Raw genomic sequence first — 19,164 nt, forward strand, 5'->3', positions numbered from 1 at the left:
CCAGGTCTCCTATACGGGTGGCAGGGGCTCAAGGACTTGGGCCATTGCCATCTTCTGCTGCCTTCCCAGGCACATTAGCAAGCAGCTGGACTGGAAGCAGATGATAAGAAGTTTAGCTCGTTGAGCCACAATGCTGGCCCCTACAAACCTGATTTTAACTATGAGCTGGGCCCCTGCACCCGCATGGGAGATCCAGAAGAAGCTCCTGGCTCCTGGCTTTGGATCAGCCTAGTTTAGCCATTGCGGCCATTTGGGGAGTAAACCAGCAAATGGAAGAGCTCTCTCCCTCTTCTCTCTCTCTCTCTCTCTCTCTCTCTCTCTCTCAACTCTGCCTTTCAAATAAAATAAATAAATATTTGTTTAAAAAAAAGTCCATCTGGAGCAGCATTGTGGCACAATGGGTCGAACTGCTTGTGACACAGGCATCCCATATTGGAGCAGTGGGTCCAGTCCTGACTGCTCTGCTTCCAGTCTAGCTCCTGCTAAGGCACTTGGGGAAGCAGTGGAAGTGGCCTAAGTGTTTGGAGCCCTGGCACACACGTGGGAGACCCAGATGGAGCTCTGGGCTTCTGGCTCCTGGTTTTCACCTGACCCAGCCCCCCACTAGGAAGCCATTTGGGGAGTGAAACAGAGATGGAGGCCCTCTCTCTCTGTCTCTGTCTCTGTCTCTCTCTGTCATTCTGCCTTTCACATACATTAATAGATTTTTTTTTTTTTTTTTTGACAGGCAGAGTGGACAGTGAGAGAGAGAGACAGAGAGAAAGGTCTTCCTTTGCCGTTGGTTCACCCTCCAATGGCCGCCGCGGCCGGCGCGCTGCGGCCGGCGCACCGCGCTGATCCGATGGCAGGAGCCAGGAGCCAGGTGCTTTTCCTGGTCTCCCATGGGGTGCAGGGCCCAAGCACCTAGGCCATCCTCCACTGCACTCCCTGGCCACAGCAGAGGGCTGGCCTGGAAGAGGGGCAACCGGGACAGAATCCGGCGCCCCGGCCGGGACTAGAACCCGGTGTGCCGGCGCCGCTAGGCGGAGGATTAGCCTAGTGAGCCGCGGCGCCGGCCTACATTAATAGATCTTAAAAGACTATCCAACAAATTTCTTGAGTGCCCATTGTTTTCCAGGAACTTTCTAGGCCTTGGGAATACTGCAGTGAATTAGACACTGCAGACCCTGTCCTCATGGAGCTTATATATAGTGGGGAAGACATGAGGATGGGTCAACAGGAAAATACATAGAAGGAAGTTGTTATCAGTACTAGAGCAACAAGAGATTGAGATAAAAAAAAATGACAGTGGGAGAGCAGAACTTAATTTAGAATAAGTTAATTAGGGAAGGCTTCTCTGAGGAAGTGACATTTAGGCTGAATCAAAAAATGCAAAGATGCTAACTGTGCAAAGAAAAGGGAGGGGGGATCTGGGCAGGGGGTATTATGGGTGCAGAAGCCTTAAGGAATAAAAGTTACCTTCATTCACATAGGCCCCCAGTGTGCCAGGTAGCATTCCATGTGCAGGGGCTACCCCAGAAAAACCAAGCAAGTCGCTGCCCTCGTGAGCTTAGGTTAGAGGTGTAACACAGAGAGGACTGGCAGCAAGCAGACAGGCGGATACATGAGGTAACGGCAAGTAGTCATGAGTGAGGGTGCTGTTTTACAGAGACTTGGCCAGGGGAGAAAAGCTGGTTTAACAACCATGTGGATGAGCGTCCTCATCCTGTGGGCGAGGAGCAAAGTCATCTCAAATGCGGTTAGAGAGGAGGCCAGATCCTGGAGGGCTTGAAACCATATCAAGATGTTTGGGAGTGAGCATTGGGATGCCCACATCCCATGTCCAGAGTGCCTAGGTTCAGTTCCCAACTCCACTTCTAAATCCAGCTTCCTGCTGATGTGCACCGGGGAGGCAGCAGATGATGGCCGCAGTAGTTGGGCACTTACCACCCACATGAGAGATCCAGAGGGTGTACTGGGCTTCTGGCTTCAGCCTGGCTCAGCCTTGGCTGCTGTAGGCATTTTTAAATTAATTAATTAATTAATTAATTTGAAAGTCAGAGTTACATAGAGAGAGAAGAAGAGGCAGAGAGAGAAAGAGAGAGAGGTCCTCCATCCACTGTTTACTCCCCAACTGGCCGCAATGGCCAGAACTGTGCTGATCAGAAGCCAGGAGCCAGGAGCTTCCTCTGGGTCTCTCATGCGGGGGCAGGGGCCCAAGGACTTGGGCCATCTTCTACTGCTTTCTCAGGCTGTAACAGAGAGCTGGATCGGAAGTGGAATAGCTGGAACTCAAACCAGTGCCCATATGGGATGCCGGCACTACAGGCAGCAGTTTTACCCACTACGCCACAGCGCCGACCCCTGCTGTAGGCATTTGGGGAGCGAACCAGTAGATGGAAGGATTTCTTACCCCCAACCCCGGATTTCTTTCCTCTTCTCTCTCTCTCTCTCCCCCTCCCTTTCAAATAAATAAAAGATAGTAAAGGATACCTTTTATAAAGCTTAGTGGAGGCCATGCTATGGTAGACTTTAATGGCAAGGTCAGAAGACTTAAGGAGCCATTGGAGTCTCTAAGCAGAAAAGTAGCCCAAGTCAAAGTTATTAAGAGGTGTGACTTGGAGGTGTCAGGCTAGGACACTATGAGCTGTGGCCATCAGCTGCCCCCGAGCCTTGGCACAGATGGTGCAGCACAGCCGGGCACCAGAACTGAGTCCCCAGGGCATTTGCTAGAGCTCACGGCCTATGGAATTCAGTTCTCAGAGCCAGGTGGCCAAAGTCCTTGCACCTTTGACACTGCCCACCACCACCCCCACCCTGCTCTGTTCTGTGAATGTTCTCCCCTCTCCAGGATGAGCAAGTTAAAGCCCAGGGTAGGTCACGTGAGGAACTGGCAGGATAGCTCCTAGCCCAGAAGCTGAGATTGGAGGCCCACAGCTAGCAAAAGGGATGAGGGATTCCGAAATCGCAACAGGAATTGGATGAGGGTATGAGGAGAGGGGGCTCGGGACCACAGCAGGGATTCTGAGCCTCAGGGGTACTGCAGTCAGTCTTGTCATCTGCCCCGATGTGATCCTCGTGGGGCCAGACACAGGATGCGGCAGCAACGGGTTGCAGAAAGAGCCAGAATATGTACACTGGAAGGGTATCTCTCCACAGACCAGGGGACTTCCTGAGCCAAAGGCGATCCCCCAGATAAGAGCCTGGAGTCACAGCTCCCTGAAACCTCCCCAGCTGGACGAAGGTCTGAGGCATCCGGGACAGCGGAGTGGAGGAGAAAGGTGTCCCAGAAGCACACTTGGTTTCTCTGGAGAGCTGCACCCAGGGCTGGGTGCAATTCTCACGTGGCCGAGCTGCAGCCTACCCTGGGGTGGGGGAGGGGGAGGCCAGGCCTGCAGACTCAGGAGTCACCTGCCCCGCCCCCCGCGCCTGTGTGAATTCCGAGCAAGGGGCAGCACTTACCTGTGAAGCCTCCTCCCTGGTTTCTGGGGTTGGACCTGCAGGGATGTGCTCAGCCCAGCCTTATATAGTGACACCCCCCCCCTCGCCATGTCTCTGCTCCCCCCACACACACCCAGCCGGCTCTTCTGAGAAAGGAGGAAGGTGTGGGAGGACCAGGCACCCTGCCCGGCGGCCCTTTCTGACCTCAAGCAGAGTGGGGACTCCCTTTCCCCACCCCCACCATCCCGCTCAGCATTCTTCCTCCTCTCAGCCTCTGACTGAGTCCCTCCTTCTGCGTGGCCTGGATCCCAGCCCAATTCCTCATTCCGAGGCAGGATGGCGGGGAACCGTGTGAGGGGAGGCCTCAGCCTGCGCTTCCGCTTTTCCCAGCAGCCCATGAGCACCCAAACAGCAGCTGCAATATCCATTTAGCTCTCTGCCTCTCCTTCACTCTCTGTGTAACTCTGACTTTCAAGTAAATAAATAAATATTTGAAAACAATCCATTTGAGGTAGTGGGGTGCTGGGGGGGGGGCTTTGCCTCCTTCCTGGAGTCTGTTCCCATCTTGGGGAGGGAGGCACTGAGACCTGAGGGGACAGGAAGGGAAAATAAAGGGCTTAAGGTCTGGCCAACTATGGAATCCAAGAGAGCAGGGTTCCCCTGGCACCCTGCCCTACAGTGTGTGGGGCCGTGGGCCTGTGGTGGTCCCTCTCCTCAGCCCACCTCTGTCCCCCCGCCCCAGAACCTGACCCCTGCCATGGAGAGGTGGGACTTCCCAGAGTCTGAGATCTTTCCCTTCATCCTTCCCTGGAAGCTCAGAAAGTGCTTTCTGCTGTCTAGCTACTCCTAGCTGCCAACCAAGAAAGGCGGGGCAAGGGGGAAGCCACAGTGTCAAGGTCAGCTGCCTGGGCCTTGGGCCAGAACTGGGGGCAGTGCCACAGGGGAACCGAGGGTAGCAAAGAGAAGAGTCACTGAGCATTGTGCAATGGGCAGGGGAGGAGGCAAGGGGACTGGCAGGGGGAGGCCGGCAGGGAGGGATGGCTTGGTCCCTGGAGGACTGGCCATTATCCCCTTCCCAGGGGCCTGCCTGGCCCCAGTTCAAAGTGGCTGTCACCCACCCCTCATTAACCCCGGCAGCGCCAGGCTGGCCGCAGCAGTACTTCTGTGGGAGAAGCGAGGCCTAATATGCTCTCCCCTCCCCAGGCTCTTGCTGCCCCCTCACCCCAACAGCCAGCTCTTTGCTCTCTCTGAGGCCAGAAGACCCTGGGCAGAAGGAGGGAACCCGAGGCGAGGTGCAGCGGTGGAAGAAGGAGCAGTGAACGCCCCTCCCCTCCAAATCTGGGCACTGCCTCAGGCCCTGGTGGAGGGGAGGGGATGGAGCGGCCTGGAGGGCAGGCACAACTTGGGGTCCCCCAGGCTCCTCCAAGGCGCCTAGCATTGAAAAGTGGCTCACCCGGCCGGCTGGGGTCGGCTTGTACTGGAAGGGGACTCTCCTTCATGACTCCATTTTGAGGTTCCTGGGAAAGATGGCTATGGGGTTCCCCGACTGGGTAGCCCTGGGAAGCTGAGGCAGCAAATATAGAAAGAGGAAGCCGGGGCCTTGCCGATGCCTGGACTGTAGCTGTCGGGTCGCAGCCCTGCCACACGGGCGCAGCCGCCCCTACACACACACACACACACACACAATCCAGACTCCACAGTCCCAGGACTCATCCTAATCTTGGGGAGACATTGCCATTGAGGACATGCAAAAGGAACAGACCGGGTGGGCAAGTCAGACTCTGACTTGATTGGGTGACAGGGCTTGAACCTGGACTGGGCACGAAGGGAGAGACACTGGGATTGGGGAAGAGCACCGCTTCCCTAAGAGTCATCCGATCCAACCAGGGAGCCGCAGCGTCGTCTGTGAAGGGGCGGGAGAAACACGGAGGGGAGAGGAAGAAAGCTACAGAATTGGCGGGCAGAGGTCCTGGGGGCGAAGACTAGATGCTGTCGAAAACGCCCGGCTCCTGGCGGAGGACAGCAGCAGGCGGGGACACACAAAGACATAGCCACCGCAAGCCCATCCATTGGTGGGGACCTCCACGCCCAACTCCTCCTTACCCTCAACAAAAATGGCCGCCACGGGAGCCCATCCGAAGCCCGGGGATGGATGAGAATGGAGCCTGCAGTCCCGCCCCGTTGTGGGCAACCCGCCCTTCTCAAAAATGGCCGCCGAAGCGTCTCTGGAAGGGGACCGCTCTGGGCCCCGGCTTTGATCTCGTTGGTGGGGCTGGGGGATGAGAGCTGCACCGCGCGGGACAAGTCGCCGGCGGCGCCCGACGGAGCAGGTGATTTCCCCTCCAGTCCCTGGCCCGGGGCTTGGAGAGTCGCGGAGAGCGTTGACTCAGGGTACCTGATCTGAGTGTTTCCCTCTGGTACCCCCCCGGGCTCGCCGGACCCCCGTCTCTGATGCTCGCCGTGCCCTGTATTAAGGCACATCCACTTTGCTCAGGCCTTCCTCTTCGTGTGCCCCCCCCCCCCCCCAGGCCGCAACCGCATCCCCATGCCCTCGGGTCCACTATTCCGGACTCTTTCGGATGCCCCGCTAGCGGGTTTCGGGAGCTCTTGCTTCAAGGGGTCGGCCATCGTCGCGGCCCCACTTCCTGTGCTCCCCCACCCCTCACCCGCGTCTGTGCCCCCCTGACTGGATGTCAGGATCGCTTGTTCCCCTCCGTGTCCTTGCTGCCTGTCAGGGTCAGGGGAAATGGTATTCTCTGGGGCTTTCGTAGCGGGGCTTCACCGGGGTGGGAGAAGCAGGGACGACCTCCTGCTAGACCCCCTGCCGCCTGCCGGAGTTCCTCAGGACGGCTCCTGCCTCTCGGCCTGGAGCGTCTGCCCGCCCCGGGGAGCAGCACGGCCCGCCGACGCCTAGGGGGTCGCCGGCCCGGGCCTGGTCCTCGACGAGTGTGGGCTTGTTGCGGTTGGCTGCAGCGAGAGAGGGAGCCCCACAGAATGGGATTGGGGAGGCAGAAGATGTTCTGCACTGGGAGAGTGGTGTGAGCGAAAATTCTGAATTAGGCCAGACCGGAGAGGAGGATCAGGCTGGGGCCGCTTCTCTGGCGTCATGGAGACGGCCTGGCGCGGGTTCTGCGGCCAGGCTGCAGAGTGGGAACCCGCAGTTAACTTGCTTTGTGACTTCGGGCAAGTCACTCAACTTCTCAGTGCTTCTGTTTTCTTTCAGGTAAGATAGGGATAATATTCGTGTCTATGTTTTAGGTTTATTGTAAGGATTAAGTAAATTAATACAAGGGTACTCCACAACGTTTGTGGAAAATGGAATTTTAAATTTTATTTTGGTGCAAAAATTTTTTGAAATCCTTGTTTATTTTTCTATCCATGAACAATTTTTTAAAGATTTATTTATTTGGCAGGTAGAGTTACAGACAGTGAGAGAGACAGAGAAAGGTCTTCCTTCCATTGGTTCACTCCCCAAATGGCCGCTGCGGCTGGTGCTGCGCTGATCCGAAGCCAGGAGCCAGGTGCTTCCTCCTGGTCTCCCATGCGGGTGCAGGGCCCAAGCACCTGGGCCATCCTCCACTGCCTTCCTGGGCCACAGCAGAGAGCTGGACTGGAAGAGGAGCAACCGGGACAGAACCCGGGGCCCATATGGGATGCTGGTGCCGCAGGCAGAGGATTAGCCAAGTGAGCCACAGCACCCGGCCTGTCCATGAACATTTTTTTTCTAAATGAGAGACCCGCAGGGCTGCAGGTGTTTGTGCTTTTTTTTTTTTTAATTAAAGATTTTATTTATTTATTTGAAGGTCAGAATTACAGAGAGGGAAAGCCAGAGAAAACTTCATCTGCTGGTTCACTCCCCAAATGGCCTCAATAGCTAGGCCAAAGCCAGGAGCCAGGAGCTTCATCCAGGTCTCCCACATAGATACAGGAGCCCAAGCACTTGGGCCATCCTCCGCTGCTTTCTAAGGTGCATTAACAGGGAGCTGGATCCATGGTATAACAGCTGGGACTTGAACCCATGCCCATGTGGGATGTCAGTGCTGCAGACAGCGGTTTAACCTGCTGTGCCACAGCACCAGACCCTATCTATGAACTTTTTTTTTTTTTTTAAAGATTTATTTATTTACTTGAAAGTCAGAGTTACACAGAGAGAAGGAGAGGCAGAGAGGTCTTCCATCTACTGCTGGTTTACTCCCCAATTGGCTGCAACGGCTGGAGCCATGCCAAAGCCAGGAGCCAGGAGCTTCTTCCCGGTCTCCTATGTGGGTACAGGGGCCCAAGGACTTGGGCCATCTTCTACTGCTTTCCCAGGCCATAGCAGAGAGCTGGATTGGAAGTGGAGCAGCCAAGACTTGAACTGGCACCCATATGAGATGGTGGCACTGCAGGCAGAGGCTTTACCTGCTACATCACAGTGGCAGCCCCTATCCATGAACTGTTTGAAGGCTCCCTCATATGCATGGATTTCAGCATCTTTTTTCACCAAAATAAGCCTATTTTTATTCCATTTTCCATGAACTTTTTTTTTTTTTTAATTTGAGAGACAGAAAGAAACAGAGAGGGAGAGAGAGAATCCCTATCTGCTAGTTCACTCTCCAAAAGCTGGGAGCTGAATTCAATGCAGGTCTCACATGTGGGTGGCAATGACTTAGTTACTTGAACCATGAGGGGTCTGCATTAGCAGGAAGCTAGAATTGGGCCAGAGCCCAGTATTGAACCCAGGTAACCTGATGGGACAGCCTGTTCTTATATGAAAATTTTTTTTTTTTTTGACAGGCAGAGTGGACAGTGAGAGAGAGAGACAGAGAGAAAGGTCTTCCTTTTGCCGTTGGTTCACCCTCCAATGGCCGCCGCGGCCGGCGCGCTGTGGCCGGCGCACCGTGCTGATCCGATGGCAGGAGCCAGGAGCCAGGTGCTTTTCCTGGTCTCCCATGGGGTGCAGGGCCCAAGCACCTGGGCCATCCTCCACTGCACTCCCTGGCCACAGCAGGGGGCTGGCCTGGAAGAGGGGCAACCGGGACAGAATCCGGCGCCCCGACCGGGACTAGAACCCGGTGTGCCAGCGCCGCTAGGCGGAGGATTAGCCTAGTGAGCCGCGGCGCCGGCCTCTTATATGAATTTTTAAAAATAATTAATTAATTAAATATCTGAAAAGCAGAGTGACAGAGAGAAAGAGAGAGAGAGTGTGTGAGAGAGAGAGAGATCTTTCATCTTTTCACTCCTCAAATGAGCACAACATCCCAGACTGGGACAGGCTAAACCCAGGAGCCCAGAATTCCATCCGGGTCTCCCATGTGGGTGGCAGGGGCCCAGGTACTTGGGTCATCATCTGCTGCCTTCCCAGGTGCATTAGCAGGAAACTGAAACACAGGTTGTATAGCTCAGATTCAAAACAGGCACCCTAATATAGCATGTGGGTGTTGCAAGTGGTAGCCCACCCCTCCATGAGCTCTTTGAAGTGCCCTTGTGCATGGACAGTGATTCGGGCAAGGCCAGGTAGCAGTCAGTAAATGCTGCCGTTGTTGCCTTCATCAGAGCGGTGCAAGGAGGACGAATGACAGAGTGACAGCCACATTTCATAGGCAGCACTCACCAGTGATCCCCCCTAAGCAGCAGTGGATTCTGTAGGTTACATCTGGAATTTGAAAAGCCTAATGGAAATCATGTCTCTACACTGGAGGAAGCTGGCTGTTCAGGCTTGTGACTCAGGAAAACAATTTGGTAAACCAAACCCTAGTTCAGGCCCGGCTCGGGGACAGATCTTGGGAGGAGCTCCTGAGCAAGAGGGACGTGCTGAGGAGGGCAGGGGCTTGTGGGGAGGAATGAAGAGGGCAGTGGGCAACTTCACCCAAGAAAGGACGGACGCTGTTCCCTTAGGAGACAAGAGCAAAAGCTCGGGGAGGAAGACTTTTTCTTTGGGGAACTGAGTCTCCGGCTCACAGCTCCCTGACCACCAGACCTTGGTTAGAAAGCCAGAGTCCTCAGACACATCCTGAGACGTTTCTTCCCTGGAAGCTGGGCTCTCGTGCAGCAGCCATGAGCCTTTGTCCCAGAAGAGGTTGCTGGGCATACAAGGTCCCATCATGCAGCTGCTAGAGGCCCACCCCCTCAGCTCCCCAGGGCCAGGGTGGGAAGCAGGAGACAAGCATCTCTGTGCTTTCCGCACTGACCCCTGCACTACCACAGCAATTCTGTGTTACCACTCAGGGGACTAGGCGACTCTGACCATCGGTGATATCCCTGGTCCAACCCACTTGGAAGTCTCGATACCCGCCATCTGCAGAGTAGCGCCTAGAATAGACAATGAACCAGATGACCTGCACGTCAGTCATGACTGCCATAGTCAAGCCAGGTGACTCTGGGCAAGTCGTTAAAGCCACCAAGCCCCCATTTCTCTGTGGATTGGGGAGCAGCTGTTTACCGCGCGCCCACTTCATGAGATACCGAGTGTGCACTGGTGAAGAAGCCAAGTGTGGAGTCCCCGCCTTCATGAAACAACTGAGGCAACGCTGGACACTGTCCAAACACTGACAGCTGAGAACGGTGCGGCTACGGAAAGAGAGGGGCGGTCTGCAATGAGGACGTGAGGTGACGGGAGCCAGGGCAGGCGTTGCCCCCGCATGGGATACCTGCCTGCCATATCGGGGTGCCAGTTTGATTGCGGGCTACTCTGCATTTCCTACCCAGTTTCCTGCTGACACACCTGGGCAGCATTGGATGACGGTTCAAGTGTCTGGGTTCCTGCCACCCATGCGGGAGACCCAGATGGAATTCCTGGCTCCTCACCCCAGCTGTTGCTGGCATTTGGGGAGCAAACCACTGGATAGATCTCTCTCCCTCACCTACTCTCTTTGCTTTTCACATCAATCAAGAAATAAATCTTAAAAAAAAAAAAAAAGGAGGTAGGGACCAAACCAGTTCTAGAGGGTCAGGGGGGAAGTGTCCTTGGAGGCAAGGAATTTTAAACTGAGACCCAAGAGTTAAGAAGGAGTGAGTGAAGAGGTCATGGGGGATGGTGCCCAGGCAGAGGGAACCGTGCACAGGCCCTTGCCATGAAAGAGCTTGAGTGCTGGCAGACTGAAAGCAAGCAAGGGTGCAGGGGAGGGATTGATGCATGATGAGCCTAAGGCCCTGAATTGAAGTCTATGAAGATTTTTGACTTATCTGAAGAGTAGCAAGAAGGCACTAAGCAGAAAAAAATGCCTTTTTTTTTTTTTTTAATGTATTTATTTGAAAGAGAGAGCTCCCATCCCCACATGCCTGGATTGGCCTGAGCTGGGCCAAGGCCAGAGTCAGGACCCAGGAACTCAATCCATGTCTCCTGCACGGGAGATGGGAATGCAGTTACTTAGCCCCCCCCCCCCCCCCCCCCGCAGCATCTGCATTAGCAGGAAACGAGTCAAGAGCCGGAGGTGAGAACACATGATTGTAGTAAAGATTACATGGCTGTAGTGAGGAGAAGAGGTTGCTGGGGGAAAGATGATAGTGGGGAGAAGGGTCTGAAGGCAAGAGACAGAGCAGAGAGGAGGCAGAGAGGGACAGTAGATGTGTTGAATGAGAATGTTAAGATTGAATTAGGGAAGGCAAGGATACTTTCCAGACTTGTGAAACAGCTGGTGCCTAGACATGCAGTTATTGAGGATGACCCTGGAGGAACGTAAAACTTGGGGAGATGTCAGTCTGGGATGTGGTAGTGTCAGGGAGGTAGATGTACACATTTGTAGCTCAGAGCAGGAGACTGGCCAGAGGATAGGGTTGCTACTTAGAGAGAGGGGTCCAGATGAGATCTTGAGAGGAAGAGAGCAAGAGTGGAGTGAGAGGGCAGTGACTTTGAGCTTGAGGAACTCCAACATTTAGAGGGTGGCAGAGGGGAGGGGGCTGGAGAAGGAGCCAGGGAGGAAATGACCAGAGAAATAGAAGGAAACCAGGAGAATGTGCTATCTTGAATACAAAAGTTGGTGCTATTGAAACGGCAAATATTAGATGAACTCATAAAAAAAATTTCCCTCCCTACCCTTTTTAAGTTATTTGAGAGGCAGGGAGAGACAGACAAGAGCTCCCATCCACTAGTTCACTCCATGTGTGCTCACAATGGCCAGGTGGAGAGGCTGAAGCCAGACCCCAGAACTCAATCCAGGTCTCCCATATTGATAGCAGGAACCCAACTATTTGAGCCAGCACCTGATGTCTTCCAGGGTCTACATTAGCAAGGAGCTGGGACCCAAACCCAGGTGTTCTGATATATGGAATATGGGCGTCCTAACCAGTGTCTTAATTGCTGGATTGAACATCTGCCAAAATTGGCAAGTTCAGGCCGGCGCCGCGGCTCACTAGGCTAATCCTCCACCTAGCGGCGCCGGCACACCGGGTTCTAGTCCCGGTCGGGGCGCCGGATTCTGTCCCGGTTGCCCCTCTTCCAGGCCAGCTCTCTGCTGTGGCCAGGGAGTGCAGTGGAGGATGGCCCAGGTGCTTGGGCCCTGCACCCCATGGGAGACCAGGAAAAGCACCTGGCTCCTGGCTCCTGCCATCGGATCAACGCGGTGCGCCGGCTGCAGCGCACCAGCCGCGGCGGCCATTGGAGGGTGAACCAACGGCAAAAAGGAAGACCTTTCTCTCTGTCTCTCTCTCTCACTGTCCACTCTGCCTGTCAAAAAAAAAAAAAAAAAATTGGCAAGTTCATATAGTCAATCTAATTTGACCAAAATTGGAAAAATTATCTGGTGTTGACCTTAAGTTGAGAGGTTTTGGTAGCGATGATGGAGAAGCCAGACTGGAGGTGAAGAGAAGTGGATAGAATGGAGATTACTAAGGGAATAGGATCAACATTGGGTGTTGCAGGTGAAATCAAGGTTTGGCAGCTGAGTGGTGGTATCAGCTGATGCACCAGGAGGTGTGTGTTTGGAGAGATGTGCGCAGATGGGAAGGAGCTCATGAGCTTGGGGGTGGGTGGAATGCAGTGGCAAGCCGGCAGGAAGTGAGAAGAGCCCCTGGATGTGTGGAGGACATGGGTGGGAAGAGACTTGGCAGGTTTGAGGAGCAGCAAAGAGGCTGGTGGGGAGCACTGGAGGGAGTAGAAGGCAGCAGTGAGGCTGGAGAGGTGGGCAAGGCTCAGGTCTTGCAGGGCGCCGTGGGCCTTGGGAAGGAGCATGGACAGTCCTGTGGACATCCCAAGCTGCTGGAAGGGCAGGGATGAGGCAGGAAGAGCAAATCCATGGAAGACTTCCCTTTCTGTCCAGGTCCCAGAGCCAGAAAAGCCCCTTTGTGCAGAGAGGGTGGGCGGCCTGTTCTGGGTGGGGGAGGAGCTGTGCTTGTCCCTAGGCCTGCTCCTTGTGGGGCTGGACAATGGAGCCCCTTGTGGTTGGACTTGGAAGCCAAGGCTTCCTCAATGATAGGATTCCTCCGCAGCCAGGAGGCATGTGACCCCGAGACCTCGGCCTTTTGCCAGATAGTCTGGGCCTGCTCTGGGGAATGGGCTGAGGCACGGTGGGAGGGGGATCTCCCTCTGGAAGCCTTCTCAGAGACAGTGCCCTGCCCTGTTTGAGGCTGGAGGAGGTGGCAGGATGGACAGGAGAGGGGGCTGGGAGGGCCACATCAACAGATGGCTCCACAGCCAGCCTGGAGGGAAGGGCAGCTACCCCCAGACCCAGTGGGCGGAGGCAGGCAGAAGGCGGCCTGGCAAGCCCATCTGTCTTGTGTTCCCTCAGAAGAGGAGAGAGCATGGAGCTGGAGAGGATCGTCAGTGCGGCCCTCCTTGCCTTTGTCCAGACGCACCTCCCAGAGGCCGACCTCAGGTAGAGACAGCTCCTGCAGGAGGGTCACGCTGGGGCCAGGGCTGGGGGAGGCTGGACTGGAATGCACTCTGCCTGCTTCTAAGGTTGGGGAGGGCCCATCTGATTTGCTGAGATGGCCAGACCTCGCAGCCCATCCCGTCACCATTTCCAGACAGGTGGGAAACCACAACTCAGGACTGTGTGTGAGGGGGGTTATTCCAGCTCAAGGACTGAGCCCAGTGACACCAAGAGCCACGGTCTCCAGCAAGGTGGAGGTAGGGGAGTGTCCTTCGTCCTACCCAGGCCTTGTCCTCTCCTCTCCCTGCAGTGGTTTGGATGAGGTCATCTTCTCCTATGTGCTCGGGGTCCTGGAGGACCTGGGCCCCTCGGGCCCATCAGAGGAGAACTTCGATATGGAGGCCTTCACTGAGATGATGGAAGCCTACGTGCCCGGCTTTGCCCACATCCCCAGGTGGGGCCTGCCTGGGACCGAGAGGAGGAGGGGAGCTGGTTGGTGATGGGGGATGGGCAGAGTTGTTCCCTCACCACTCTGTTGGTCCTTTCAGGGCCACAGTGGGGGACATGATGCAGAAGCTCTCAGGGCAGCTGAGTGATGCCAGGAACAAAGGTGAGTCCAGGGCCCTTGTGTCCAAGCACTTCAGTGAACCATAACCCCCACCACCTGCCAAATCTCATGCTTTCTGCCTCTTTAAGAGAACCTGCAACCACAAAGTTCTGGTGTCCAAGGTCAGGTGCCCACGCAGCCAGAGCCCCTGCAGCGGCCTGAAAAGCTCAAAGAAGAGGCCAGGTCTTCTGCAGCTGCTGTGGACACCCAAAAGGAGGTACCATCGGGGAGGGCACTGATGGGGGACCTAGGAGGTGGGGCAGGGGGGAGTGCCGCTTCTTGTCAACATCCATGCCCACAGGCAGCCGGCACCGAGGAGGAGCTACTGCCAGGAGTGGACGTCCTCCTGGAGGTGTTCCCGACCTGTTCAGTGGAGCAGGCCCAGTGGGTGCTGGCCAAAGCTCGGGGTGACCTGGAAGAAGCTGTGCAGATGCTGGTAGAAGGGAAAGAAGAGGGACCTCAAGCCTGGGATGGCCCCAACCAGGTATCCTCGCCCAGGTCCCCAACCTCTGCCCACCTAGCTGCAGCTGTATTCCACCCAGATGCGAAGCCCCCAGCCCTACCTATTCCCATCTGTCTCCCCTGCTGCTGCCACTGGGCCCAGACCAGGCCTCCCTTCCCTGCAGGACCTGCCTAGGCGTCTCAGAGGCCCCAAAAAGGAGGAGTTGAAGTCCTTCATCCTGCAGAAGTGAGTCTGGGCCGGGCTGGGCTGGGCTCTGGATGGTCCTCCCGGGGTGGCAGGAGTTCACCCAGCCAGTTTTTGACAGGTACATGATGGTGGATAGCGCAGAAGATCAGAAGACTCACCGGCCCATGGCTCCCAAGGAGGTGAGAGGGTTGGGGCTGCCGGGGAAGTAGAGCAGGCGGGACTGGCTCCTGCCTCTGCCACTCACTGTCTGATTGCTCTGTAGGCCCCCAAGAAGCTGATTCGATACATTGACAACCAGGTAGTGAGCACCAAAGGGGAGCGATTCAAAGACGTGCGGAACCCTGAGGCCGAGGAGATGAAGGCCACGTACATCAACCTCAAGCCAGCCAGAAAGTACCGCTTCCACTGAGGCGCTCGCTGGACTCTGCACAAGCCTTCCAGGCTTAGATCCCAGAGGGATGCAGGAGCCCTACCTCCCCACACAGGGGCCTCCCTGACTCCCACCCCAGCCCCGGCCCTTTCTCAGCTTCCTTGCTCTGTAGTGTTCACCTACTGTTGGAGCTGCCTCCATGGGCACAGTAAAAGTGGCCCAAGGAAGGTGTGAGTGCGTTCTGGTCATTTCCGCCTCAGGGTTGGGACCCTTTGCACCTCGCCTCCCCTCCTCCCCCCAACTTCACATTCCCTATCTCCAGCAGGGCAGCACCAGGCAAGAGGGGATAAAAAGCTCTTTATTTGAACCTCCAGGGTAGGGCAGGGCCCTGGCCTCTTTGCCAGAGAGCCCCAAAGTTCAGTTTCCCTAAGCTCAGGGCCAGGTCCCAGCCACACAGTCCAGCTGTGCTCCAGTGGCAGGCGGGTCAGACCTGCAGGTTGACAAAGGGTGCGAAGCCCGCCATGTCCTGCAGCAGCACCAGGGCCTGGTGCAGCGGCGGCTCCACGTCGATGTCCACACCGCGCTTCCGCAAGCGGCTCAGGCTGGACTCGGCCACGTGGTGGCAGTGCCGCACCCGCAGCGAGCGCAGCGCCGGGCAGTACTCTGCCAGGGTCCTGAGGGAGGAGCGGGGTGAGGCCAAGGGCACAAGGCCACCACACACACGGGCACGCACTGCGGGGCAAGGGTCAGGGCCCTCGGGCGGGCTCCAGCTCCCAAGTCCAGCTCTGGCCAGCTGGGGGGCATTTTTTTCCCTTCCATATGCAAAAGAGGAGGCCTGGGCTGGGGTAATTGCCTCTATGCCTCCAGGGTGCCGGAGACTTCCTGTCCCTCCGCTCCGCCCAGGCCTCTGACTGCCAGGAACCGACTTCCCAAGTGAACTCTCCTAGTGTGTAAATTCTGGCTCAGAAGTTTGTAAGCTGCGGGCTCTCTGGCCTAGGCAATCCAGAGGCCTTTCCTGTTCCGAATGAGGGTGCCATGGTTAGCAGGGAGATGCAGAGCCCTCTCTCAGCTGGGCCCTGTGACAGCTACAGCCCGAGCGATCGCCCTCCTCCCACCTCACCGCCCCCCGAGGCCCCGGCACCTGACGCTGTCGCTTCCCACGCGGAGGCAGCCAGTGAGGTCGAGGTGCTCGAGTTGTGGGCAGTTCCGAGCCAACTCCTGGACCGCGGCGTCCCCTACGTTGGCGTTTACCGCCAGAGAGAGGCTGCGCAGGCCGGCGCCGCGCCTCTGCGCCAGGTACACTATGGCTTCGTCCTTGAGCTGACGGCAGGCGGTGAGGTCCAACTCCTCCAGGGCCGGGCAGCGGTCCGCGAGGCCACGCAGCGCTAGCCCGTCCACCCAGTCACAGTGCGCGAGCGACAGTCGCTGCAGGCGAGGGCAGCCCTCGGCCAGCGCCCCCAGCGCGCGGCGACTCAGCTGTCCGCAGCTGGCCAGCGCCACACTCCGCAGCTGCGGATTCCGCGCCAGCACCGGCACCAGGTCCTCGTCCGACAGCCATTCGTGACACGGCGCCAGCGCCAGCTCCTGCAGCCCCTCGGCGTCCCGCAGCAGCCGGGCCAGTGCGGCCCGCGGGATCTGCGGACCCACCTGCGGGAGGGGAGGCACTCCGACTTCAGCCCGTCGGGGAGGGACGGACGCTGCCCCTCCTGGCAGCCGCCTGCCCTCGGGTTGGCCACCTGCTCTCCCAGGAGAGTCCAGGCTCCTCTAGAGTCGCTACCCAGTACTCGCCGTCGGGAGTACTCCCTGCTGGCCTGGATCGCAGCCGGGCAGCACTGGCGGCCCAAGGGGGTCGGGAAGGGCAGCTAGTGGGGCTGGCGGCCGGCGGGAGGCGGGGCGGGGCGGGACCCCGGCGAGGGCGGGACTCCAGCCGTTAGCTCACCTGAGCCGCGTCGAAGCGGCGCAACCCCGCCAGGTGCAGCTGCACTAGCGCCCGGAAGGCTCGGCTAACGCGCTGCAGCCGGAGCAGCTGGCACAGCGGGACCCGGTCCAGGACGTGGGGAAGCAACACATCTTCCCAGGGCAGGTCCAGGAGCCTGCGCGTAATGGAGAATTGGTGTTTCCAGGCCGCAGTTACCTGCGAGTCTGCCTCCGCTGTGCTCCCACACCCCGGCTCCCAAAGACGCCCCCACACTCAGCCTTGGCTCAGCTCTCCTCCCCCGAGTGTCCCTTCCTTCTTTGGGCCCCTCCAGTCCTCGGTACCTGACGGCTCCGGGCTCTCGCTCCCCTCCGGAACGCTCCATTGGTGGCTCCGTGGGCTGTCTACTGCGCGTGCGCAGTACGGCCTCGCTCCGGCCTGGAGCCGCCGCGGCGAACCCGCCTCCTTGGGCTGTAGAGACAGGCCGATTCAATCGAGTGCCGTCTCACCGAGGCTCCTGTCAAAGCTTTCCGGATGGTCCCCGAAGCTAAGGCGGAACAGACACTAGCTTAACGTTAGACCTCGCCTTCTCCGCCGCAAGGCTTAAGGCCCGAAGCTGGAGAGCGCGGCGGGCGCCAGAACCCTGTTTCTGTCTCCGTCTTGAGCAAGTAGACGCCTCGGAGTGAAATGGTGATGGGAGGAGTTGGCAAGGCCAGTCGCAGAAGGGGCGGAGCCAGGGCTCCCAGGTGGCCGGCCTTTCCTACCCTGGGGTCGCGTTTAGCGACTGAACCACCGGGAGGGACTCGGTGGTACTTGTTGAGTGCCTGTGACATGCCGGACCCTTACGTGTGGCACGTAGTAGGTACTCAGTAAGTAAAAAACGCTGAAAGCACGAATGGATGGGGCGAAGCTAGGGTTTCTCTCCCTTCATCCAGCAGACTTGTTCCAACCTCCCGTTCCTGGTTCACTGTGAAGTACAAAGGCTGCCAGCCCTGCCACGCCGGGACAGCGTGGCGCGGGGTTCACCCCGAGGGACACAGACGTAAGGGATGCCAGGAAGCATCGCCTGTTACATCTACAGTCCCTTTCTTCTCCCGCGATCTAGGATCCTAGGCAGAATGGGCAGGGGTACGGCTCCTCTGCCGGCCCTGAGTTTAGCTGCAGAGTCGGGCTGGACCCCAGCTGGGACGGTGACACCCGGAGCTCTGGACCCAGCCTGTGGACTGTCCTTTTACCAGGTCCCAGGTCCTACTTCAGGGTCTGCTCTGGGCAACGCTGGGGATAGTGCTTTCTCCCCACCATTCCCCGCGTGGGTGTGGGGGCATGTGAAGGAGGCGAGGGCCACCGCCATCTCCGAAGGCCGCGCACTCCTGTGGTGCAACCACTTCCGCAGCCCCTTTGTAACGAAAATTGCTTCCCTTTCCTTTCCGCATCACTCGGGCACCTCGGCAAGGTGGGCAGGTCTGTGCTGTCATTCCATTTTAAACACGGGGAAGTCATGGAGGCAGGGTCGTTACTGGGTCCAGGATAGCAGGAATAACTTCTAGTGTTCCATAGCATAGTAGGGCAGCCATGTTACTATGACAACGATGAATTGTATATTTCAAAGTAGTCAGGATTGTGAATGTTCCAGCAGTGTTTGAGGTGATGGATATGCCAGTTACCCTGCTATGCTGATTATCACTGCGCGTTCTATACATGTATTGGAATATCACAGTGTACCCCATATATACGTACAATCGTTATGTCAGTTAAAAATATTCAGGGAAACCGAAGGGACTGGAGAGGATCTGTTGTCCAGGATCAGGCCGGTCGGGCGTAGAGAACCCAGACATTCAGGTTCCCCCAGAATTCCTTCCACGCTGCCTCGCATACAGGGAGAAGGGAGAAGCCAGCGGCAGGCAGGCCCAGAAGAGGGTCGGACTGGGTGAGGGGCTTGCCGGCGCTTCCTCCTCGGCGGAGTCGCTGGGAGGACTGACCTCTGTAAAGATAGAACTACGTGAACGCGCATCGCCTCTGGCCACGCGCCTCCTCCCCTGCCCCCCCCCCACCGCTTTGTTCGCGTTTGAGCGCCTGCGCAGTGCGACAAATCTGGCGCTGTCCCCTTCAGCACCACGCGGAGTCCGCGCCGCCCCTCCCCGCGGTGAGCCCCGCGCGCCCCCGCCTCGCACGTCCTCGCGCCCCCGACCGCCCGCATCCACCCCTTCTTCCTTCTGAGGTCACCACCTACTCACCCTGGCCTTCCCAAGAGAGTGGCCATAGTAGCTCGAGCGGCGCTTCCCTCTACGCAGGACGAGGGGACAAGGGCTGCCTGTCCCCCGCTTGCTCCACTCCCGGGGTGATCTCATCTAAGCTAGCTATGGGCGGACGGGACGCCCAACTCGGGCAGCAAGGAAGTTCTTCCTGAAGTCTGAC

General features: G+C 57.4%; 2 protein-coding genes and 1 non-coding gene across 7 annotated transcripts; 1 reads left to right on the forward strand and 2 right to left on the reverse strand.

Annotated features, from left to right (window-relative positions):
* Positions 1-2,681: 2,681 nt before the first annotated feature.
* On the reverse strand, positions 2,682-2,741 carry MIR146B (microRNA mir-146b). Its single transcript, NR_162541.1, has one exon. It is a non-coding gene; the product is annotated as a microRNA mir-146b (primary transcript).
* Positions 2,742-5,600: 2,859 nt separating this feature from the next.
* On the forward strand, positions 5,601-15,061 carry CUEDC2 (CUE domain containing 2). 4 transcript variants are annotated; one of them, XM_008270412.4, is made up of 9 exons: positions 5,601-5,750; positions 13,125-13,211; positions 13,519-13,662; positions 13,757-13,818; positions 13,905-14,032; positions 14,117-14,299; positions 14,442-14,503; positions 14,583-14,643; positions 14,727-15,061. In XM_008270412.4, exons 2-9 carry the CDS (start codon positions 13,138-13,140, stop codon positions 14,871-14,873), a joined length of 861 nt encoding a protein of 286 aa, XP_008268634.2. In that variant the 5' UTR covers positions 5,601-5,750; positions 13,125-13,137; the 3' UTR covers positions 14,874-15,061. The 4 variants fall into 4 exon arrangements, with proteins under 4 accessions (XP_008268634.2, XP_051679507.2, XP_002718625.2 ...); XM_051823547.2 differs by having other exon boundaries at positions 5,604-5,750; positions 13,128-13,211; XM_002718579.5 differs by having other exon boundaries at positions 5,663-5,811.
* Positions 15,062-15,173: 112 nt separating this feature from the next.
* Positions 15,174-18,626, reverse strand: FBXL15 (F-box and leucine rich repeat protein 15). Of its 2 annotated transcripts, XM_008270409.4 has the most exons (5): positions 18,487-18,626; positions 17,094-17,220; positions 16,774-16,927; positions 15,976-16,481; positions 15,174-15,508 (listed from the first exon to the last, which is right to left on the reverse strand). In XM_008270409.4, exons 2-5 carry the CDS (start codon positions 17,132-17,134, stop codon positions 15,319-15,321), a joined length of 891 nt encoding a protein of 296 aa, XP_008268631.1. In that variant the 5' UTR covers positions 17,135-17,220; positions 18,487-18,626; the 3' UTR covers positions 15,174-15,318. The 2 variants fall into 2 exon arrangements, with proteins under 2 accessions (XP_008268631.1, XP_051679517.1); XM_051823557.2 differs by lacking the exon at positions 18,487-18,626 and having other exon boundaries at positions 17,094-17,426.
* Positions 18,627-19,164: the final 538 nt, after the last annotated feature.

This window comes from Oryctolagus cuniculus, chromosome 15 (genome assembly GCF_964237555.1).
Source record: "Oryctolagus cuniculus chromosome 15, mOryCun1.1, whole genome shotgun sequence".
Lineage (NCBI taxonomy): Eukaryota > Metazoa > Chordata > Mammalia > Lagomorpha > Leporidae > Oryctolagus > Oryctolagus cuniculus.